At 43.4% G+C, this 8,773-nt stretch overlaps 1 protein-coding gene across 2 annotated transcripts in view; it reads left to right on the top strand.

Annotated features, from left to right (window-relative positions):
- Window positions 1–1,070: 1,070 nt before the first annotated feature.
- The window catches only part of LOC138820988 (probable E3 ubiquitin-protein ligase HERC6), a 53,254-nt gene continuing 45,551 nt past the window's right edge, over window positions 1,071–8,773 (top strand). For both annotated transcript variants that reach the window (XM_070013026.1, XM_070013027.1), the window contains exons 1-2: window positions 1,071–1,269; window positions 7,729–7,888. In XM_070013026.1, the coding sequence (XP_069869127.1) occupies window positions 1,071–1,269; window positions 7,729–7,888 (359 nt within the window). The remainder of the gene's footprint in view (window positions 1,270–7,728; window positions 7,889–8,773) is intronic.

Below are 8,773 nucleotides of genomic sequence, written 5' to 3'. Positions count from 1 at the left end.
GAGGGGGGAGGATTGGGTGTGGGGGGAGGCTGGGAAGGGATGTGAAGGGTAAACAAAGGAGGAGGCTGCAATTCTTGATAAGAAATATACGCATTATCCTGCCCATGTAATTGTAACCCCTCTGTACAGTATGTTCACAAAATAAAATAAAATAAAATAAAATGAAAAAAAAAGAAAATGATTTGTCTGGCCCAAGTAGTTAGGCATTAGAGGTTTATTTCTTAACTGGTAGCACTATTTTTGGAGAGTCTACCTGGAAACTTCAGGAGCTGGACTCCAACTAGAGGAAGAAAGTCACTGAGGGTATGCTTTCTGGGGCTGTGTCTTTCTCTCAGGTTGTGTTGATCTCACTCTATTTTCTATTTACCATTAGACAATAAACACATTCCACCACTGTGATGTTCTGTACAGGCACATTAGAACATGCAACCACCAACTGAACTCTCTGAAACCTGAGCCAAAATAAACTCCTCATCCTTGAAAGTGTTTTATCTTTTTTTTTTTTTTTTTGTCGGTCATGGTGCTTGAACTTGGGGCCTGGGTGTTGTCCCCGTGCTTTTTTTGCTCAAGGATATCACTCTACCACTTTGTGCCACTTCCATGTTTCTGGTTGTTAATTGGAAATAAGAGTCTCAAGGCCTTGAACTGCGCAGGCTGGTTTAGAACTGCTGTTCTCGGATCTAAGCCTCCTGAGTAGCTAAGCTTACAGGCGTGAGTCACCAGCGCCCGGCTAACTTCCTCTCTCTCTTTAACACTCTTTGATCATTGTTTTTGCTACTGTCCATATGTCCTAAATGTAGTAGCTAAGGCACAGAACGGCTAGACGATTTACCTGGCACTGCACAGCTCGAAAGAGGCCATACCCTCTGCTGGTCATACTGGGAACATGGGTAGTCAGAGGCTAAGCTGACTTAGATGATGGGGCTGCGCTAGTCGGTTGAGGCGGGTTGTGAAGCAGGCTGACCCACTGGGAGGCTGGACCACACAGCCTTTGGCACACCCATCCCTGGCGCTCTAGAGTCCGTGGGGCGGAGCGCGCATAGCCAGTGCAGGTGGCAGTGGCCGGCGGGATGTACTGGTCCTGGGTCTCAGGGTCTCGGGGTCCGCAGCGCCAAGGGGCGGCGGGCGGTGCAGGCAGCGAGCTGCTGCAGGCGGCCAGCGGGGGACGGCACTCGCTGCTGCTGCTGACCGACCACACTGTCCTCTCGTTGGGGGACAACAGCTGCGGCCAGCTGGGCCGGAGGGGCGTGCCGAGCGCGAAGCAGGCAGGTGAGTGCGGGGCCCGGATGGGGGTCGCGGAGGGCCGCGGGGGGCTGGGGTCCTGGGTGCTCCGAGAGGCTCGGGAGCGGGGCACCCCGCTGCGCGCCGCCCCGGCTCACCCCATCAGTTTCGTTTCGGGACTCTTCGGACTGGTTTCGGTTTCCAGTTCATCCGGAGAACCAAAGAATTGCGCGAAGCTGGAGGCTCCGCCCAATGTGCCCAGCCTGGAGAGGGGGTCCCCTCCGCTGTCTACCCCGTCCTGGCCGCGCCATCTGGGGGCGCCGGCTACCTGCCAAACGTAGTGTGTGGGTCTGACACCGGTAACTAGCATTTTGTACCCACTCTTATGGATGCTTGTGGAAACACGAAAGGAAATCACCTATAACTTCAGCTCATAGACACTTTCCAATTTCCAAACTCAGAAATTTGGAAACTGTATCCGAATTTTCCCCCTTGTCTTTTTTTCCAGGTATATATTTAATTTTGATGTCAAAGATCTGCCATATGTAGTGTGTTGACAATTCTGTTAATTGCCGATTGAAAATTGTTTTTTATTGTAAAGATGCTACAGAGGGGTTACAGTTACATGAGTACGGTAATGAGTGCATGTCCTGTCGAACATTGTTACCCCCTCCTTTATTGTTCTCCCTCTATTCCTTCCCTCCCCCACCTCCATCACTCCTCCCTCACTCCAAGTTGTGAAGTTTATTTCTAATATACTGCCTTGTGGGTATCATTGTTGCAATGGATCATCCTGTATCCTTGTTTCATCGTTTTGCTCTTCCCCTTCCCCTCCCCAAATGAGCCAAATGTATATACAAGATGCAGTGCAGTGACAACAGGGGATATATCATAGGGGAAGAACATACAAAGGAAACAAAAGGAAACAAAAAGGAAACAAAAAAAAATCACATAGTACATTTAAAAAGGACAGCAACAAAGAAAGACCTCTTGTGTTCATATCTTGGGGTTCATTTCACTTAGCATCATCTTATATGGTCGTATGTACATAGCTTTTGAGCTTTTCTGCTCATCTGATAAAATTATCCTAGATGTATACTAATTATTGCAAATAAGGGAAAGCATGGGACCTACATTTCTTTGGGTTTGGCTTATTTCACTTAATATGATTTTTTTCCAAGTCTATCCATTTCCTAACAAATGGTGTCATTCTTACTGATGGAAGCACAGAATTCCATTATATATATATATATATATATATATATATATATATATATATATCACATTTTCTTGATCCATTCATCTACTGAGGGGCATCTAGATTGGTTTCCTATCTTAGCTATGGTGAATAATGCTGCAACAAACGTAGTTGTGCTGGTAGCTTTAATATGGCCTTGTTTGTGATCATTTGGAGGTTTCTCAAAAGACTACACGTAGAGCTCCCCTGTGACTCAGCAATCCCACTTCTGGACATTTACCCAAATGATCACAATTGCAGTTTTAATTTATTTTATTGTTTAATTTTTTAAACAAACGTAAGAATGTCATGAACATATTACCATAGTACCCTGGGTCTTGCCTGCTTGCTTGCTTTTTTCCTTCCTTCCTTCCTTCCTTCCTTCCTTCCTTCCTTCCTTCCTTCCTTTCTTTCTTTCTTTCTTTCTTTCTTTCTTTCTTTCTTTCTTTCTTTCTTTCTTCTTTCCTTCCTTCTCTTTCTTTCTTTCTTTCTTTCTTTCTTTCTTTCTTTCTTTCTTTCTTTCTTTCTTTCTTTCTTTCTCTCTCTCTCCCTTCTTCCTTTCCTTTCTCTTCTTTCTTTCCTTCTTCCTTCCTTCCTTCTTCCTTCTTTCCTTCCTCCCTTCCTTCCTTTTTCTTCCTTCCTTCCTTCCCTTTTCTTCCTTCCTTTTCTTCTTTTTTCTTTTTCTTTCCTTCCTTTCTTCTTTCCTTCTTTCCTTTTATTCTTTTCTTCCTTCTTTTTTCCCTTTCTTCCCCTTCCTTCCTTCCTTCTTTCCTTCCTTCCTTCCTTCCTTCCTTCTTTCCTTCCTTCCTTCCTTCTTTCCTTCCTTCCTTCCTTCCTTCCTTCCTTTCTTCCTTCCTCCCTCCCTCCCTCCCTCCCTCCCTCCCTCCCTCCCTTCCTTCCTTCCTTCCTTCCTTCCTTCCTTCCTTCCTTCCTTCCTTCCTTCCTTCCTTCCTTCCTTCCTTCCTTCCTTCCTCTTTCTCTTGAACTCAGGGCTTGGGGCAGTATCTGAGGATTTTTGCTGAAGGCGAGCACTCTACTACTTGAGCCATAGCTCCACTTCTACCGTGTGTGTGTGTGTGTGTGTGTGTGTGTGTGTGTGTGTGCGCGCGCGCGTGTGTGTGTGTGTGTGTGTGTGTGTGTGTGTGTCTGTCTGTCTGTCTGTCAGTCATATGACAGACAGGACTTTTCTACATGAACTGGCTTTGAACCTTGATTCCCAGATCTCAATCTCCTGAGTAGCTAGAATGTAGGTATGAGCCACTGGTGCTGGGCTTATTTTTCCAAAGGACATCTATCTCCGTGTATGTGTGTGTGTGTGTGTGTGTGTGTGTGTGTGTGTGTGTGTGTGTGTGTGTGTGTGTGTGTGTGTGTGTATGTGTGTCTGTCTGTCTGTCTGTCTGTCAGTCATATGATGAGAAAACAAGCCACATTTTGAGAGGTCTAATCAGGAGTCTTTATTAGAAGGCCAGTGATCACAGACATACTCTTGACATAAAGATCTGCAGCCTTGTGAATACACTTAACACTGTCATAAAACTGAGCCATGAGAACAGAAGAGGAAAGAAAGAGCAGAAAAACAATACCAACAATCCAGATGAGCTCCAATGGAGAGCTGAAGTGCGCTGTCATGGTATGCCTGTGCCTGAGCTGGTCCGGGCCTTAATAGGGTCAGGTCAGAGGGCAGGGTTCCAGGGAACTTGAGATCATGACCCAAGGCAGGCAGGTCCAGTAACCTATTGTCCAAGTCTCCACTTCTGCCTCTAAGAATTCAGGCACCCCCATCACTGGGATGGTGGGACTTTTCTGCCTCCACCATGAAGATAAAATGGCTCCAGTTAAACCCAACACCCTATCATCCACTATATGGCCAAGATGGTGTCAGTTAGATTCAGTATCCCTACTTCAGATCTCTCTCTCTCTCTCTCTCTCTCTCTCTCTCTCTCTACTTGCCTACCTATCTACCTATCTATTCTATGTCAATACTCAGGCTTGACCTTGAATCCATGGCCTTATCATCTTGCTTAGCTTTTGTGCTCAAGTTTGATGCTCTAGTCTTGCTTGAACTTTGATCCTCAGATCTCAGTTTCCTGAGTACCTAGAATTACAGAGTTAAGCCACCAGAGCTCAGTTTTCCTTAGAAAAATTTCACGGTGTATGGAGGATGGAAACCTTTTCCTTTACTCAGATTCAATGCCCAGGCTCGCTAATTTAAAAACAGATCAACAGGAGAAAAAACATATAATTGTGTTAATCTCTTATGTGGATGGTATTTTTCCTCTGTAGGAAGTTAAAAAAGAAATGAACCCTAAGAATTGCTTAGATGCAGGGGATCATATACATATTTAACAAGGAAAAGGAAATTTGGGATTCAATCGATGATGTAATGTGGGGAAATGACTAGGAAATACATGAGAGAATAATAATGAGAGAGACAATATGGATGGACGTGGCTATCAGATTTTAAATATCCAGGCAGCTGGTGGCTCATTCCTGTAATCCTAGCTACTCAAGAGGCTGAGTTCTGAGGATCCTAGTCTGGAGACAGTCCAGTCATGCAAATCCAAGAAACTCGTTTCTCCATTTAATGAGCAAAAACCTAGTTGAGCTAAAACCACACAAGAGAGTAAGGCCTTAAATTTAAGCCCCTGTACCTACACACACACACACACACACACACACACACACACACACACACACAGAGCCAGGCACAGAAAGACAAGTACCACAAGATCTGTGTCATATATAGAATCTACAAAAGCTGATCTCATAGAATTTGAAAGTAGAAAAGCTACAGTGGTACACATCTATTATATCTGCTCTATGTTGGTTATGTCAGGAGGATCAAGCTACTTATTAAGACCTTGCCTTGAGAAAAAGAATAAAAGAAGAAATAAAAGAAGCTGATGCTAGAATGGAGGTTGAGCCTGGTGAAAGCAGGGGGAGAAAAGAACTGGGAAAATGTGATTAGTAGTCCTGAACCACTTAGGAGTGCAATTACTCAGTAGGATGATTTTGTGATTTTGGAGTGCGATTACTCAGTAGGATGGTTGTAGATGATGTACCATATATTTTTAAAAAGGCTAGAAGGAAAAATTTCAAATGTTTGCATCATAAAGAATGGGCAAAGGTTTAAAGAGATAGATACATAGCCCAGTGCTATCCTAGATACTCAGAAGAGGCTGAGATCTGAGGATCAAGGTTTGAAGCAAGCCAGGGCACAGAAGCATATGAGAGTCATATGCAATTACCCACCAGAAAACCTGAATTGAAACTGTGGTTTACTGGTTGAGCAGTAGCCTTGTGTGAAAAGGCCAGGCTCTGAGTTCAAGCCCCATTACTGGCACACATATATGTACACCACAAAGAGAGGGGGGAGAGGAAGAGAGATATTTGACCTGATTTAAAGATTACACAAATTATACCTGTATTAAAACATCATATTGCACGCTATAATCATGTAGGATTGTTAGGTTATTATGTATTGATTTTTTTCATCTTTAAAACAATAAGACAATTTTTCCTTGAGTTGGCTGCCAGTGGCTCACACCTGTAATCCTAGCTTCTCAGAAGGCCAATTTCTGAGGACTGAAGTTTGAAGCCAGCCTGAGGAATTCACAAGAGACATCTCCAATTAACTATTACAAAAGCCAGACTGAAGTGGCTGAAGTGGTAGAGTAAAAAAACTCAGGGATAACACCCAGGAGTGGCACCCAGTACCAGCACACATGCAAAAAATTCCTCAGAAAACTTAAACATCACAAAAAATCAGTCCAAATAGTAATGCTATATCTATATCTATATTGATATTGATATCTATATATCCTTGTATATGTGTGTATATATGTGTTTATATGTATACATGTATATACACACACACATATATATATACAAATACATACACACATGTGTGTAGTCACACATATAATATGTACACATTGGACCGTAAGAGAAGATAAGGGTGTGGAAAGGGCTGTTTTTACAGATTTATCCTACTACTGACTCTTGCCTTAAATGATAACAGTTACTCCACTTTCTAATAAGATAGAGGAAAACAATTTGTAAAGAGAAATTGATCTCCTAACTAAAAGCCTAATGCCATGTGGGGGAGGGGAACAAAGAACACTTTCTAGGTCAATTGAGCCTCAATTGCCTTTGGCTCAAAATAACTCAAACTGGGAGTTAGTGGTTTATGCCTGTAATCTTGCTACTGAAGAGGCTGAGAGCAGAGTACTAAAGTTCAAAGCCAGCCTGGACAGATGGATTCTATTTTGAATTAACAAAAAAAAGGTAGGGCTACAAATGTGGTTTGACTCTCTCTCTCTCTCTCTCTCTCTCTCTCTCTCTCTCTCTCTCTCTCTCTCTCTCTCTCTCTCTTTCTCTGTCTCTCTATCCCTCTCTCTCCTGTCTCTCTCTCTCTCTCTCTCTCTCTGTTGGTCATGGGGCTTGAACTCTGGGTCTGAGCGCTGTCCCTCTTCAGCTCAAGGCTAGCGTGCTACCACTTGAGCCACAGCCCCACTCAGATCCTCAGATCTCAGCCTCTTGAGTAGTTAGGACTACAGGTGTGAGCCGCTGGTGTCCAGCTGAGCCTTGTATTCTCCAAGCACTGTACCTCTTAAACTATATCCACAGTCCTCAAAGGGTGAATTTAGAATGGTATGTCCTAGCCCCCAACACAGAAATGAGTGACAACAGGACCATTGGTGCCAACAAAAATGATACAAATTTTTAACTATAATAATTTAGACAGACATTTTGGGAAAGTTTAGACTGGCTTGTAGAGGAATGAGATTGGGTTTTTACTATAGACTCATTTAGGAGATCACTCTCTAGGAATACTTTCCTTCTTCATTTTCCACACAGGAGGCAGGCTCCATGATGATTTGAAAATCCCTAAAGGAAGTTAGCTGGCCGCTTTTAATGGGTAAAGTCTACTTAGAGTACAAGGTTGTTCATGACTTCTGATTGCTTAAACTGGAGCTTTGTTCCTCTGTGCTTTGACCATCACTCTGAGACAGGTGTGTATGCTTACACAGGGAAGTCATCTTAGTCAAATGGCATCCCAATTAATTCTATAACATGGCTATATTATCATAGAGGTATTGTGACAACACACTAACCTTAGTTCTTTCCAATACTTAGCAAGGATTTTAGACTTCGATTTAGAAGACAAGGAGGAGACAAGGAGTTTGGGTGACCCTTCTGTTTTGAAGAAAAGTGCTGCCTTGAAATTATTAAAATAATAATCTTCTGGGTTTTTGTTATTCCCAAAGGACACATTCAGGCACTGGAAACGCTTCATATCGATGTTGTGAGCTGTGGGAAGGAACACTCACTAGCCATCTGTCATGAAGGAAAGGTTTTTGCTTGGGGAGCTGGTTCTGAAGGCCAGCTGGGGACTGGAGAACTTAAAGAAATAAATTTTACACCTAAGTAAGTATCTCATGTCACTACTTTGCTTGTTTGACATTTTTGTGTATCACATAACAGGCATCCTTCAAGTCTTAGGACCAGAGTTGGGTACTTGGTGGCTTATTCATTCTCTCAGCTACCTAGGAGGCTGAGATCTGAGGATCAAGGTTCAAAACTATCTCAAGCAGAAGATTTCATGAGACTTTTATCTACTACTAACCACCAAAAAAGCCAGGAGTGCAAGTGTAGCTCAAGAGGTAGAATGCCAGCCTTGAGTGAAAAAGCTAAGGGACAGCACTCACAGCTGAGTTCAAGCCTCAGTACTGACTCTCTGACTCTCTCCCTCCCCCTCTCCCTCCCTCCCCCTCCCTCCTTCCCTTTCTCCCTATCTCCCTCTCCTTCTCTGTCTCTCTGTCTCTCTGTCTGTCTGTCTGTCTGTCTCTGTCTCTGTCTCTGTCTCTCTCTCTCTCTCTCTCTCTCTCTCTCTCTCACATACACACACCAACCAATTAAGGACACAAATATGAATGTGACAAAATAGAGACTAGATGTCTAGTTGCTGAGGGAAAACAAGAGAAAGGGCACACATCAGGTATTTTTTTTTCTTAAGTACCACTTTATTTCTTTTTTTTTTTATTGTGAAAATACTGTACAGAGGGGTTACAATTATATGGGCAAGATAATGAGTACATTTCTTATCAAGCATTGTAGCCTCCTCCCTTGTTTCCCCTTCCTATCCCTTCCCAGCCTCCCTCCCCTCCCCCCCCCACCCCGCTCTCCCACCCAATCCCCCCCCCCACCAAAGTTGTAAAGTTCATTTTCGACATGACAACTTGTACTTCTCATTGTTGCAACGGGTCCACATGTATCCCTATTTAAACAATTTGTTTTTTCCCTTCCCCTCCA

Source organism: Dipodomys merriami, unplaced genomic scaffold, assembly GCF_024711535.1.
Source record: "Dipodomys merriami isolate MVZ:Mamm:240054 unplaced genomic scaffold, mDipMer1.0.p SCAF_9, whole genome shotgun sequence".
In the NCBI taxonomy this organism is placed as follows: domain Eukaryota; kingdom Metazoa; phylum Chordata; class Mammalia; order Rodentia; family Heteromyidae; genus Dipodomys; species Dipodomys merriami.
Note: the sequence above shows the minus strand (reverse complement) of the source record. Positions and strands in the feature narration are given on the sequence as shown.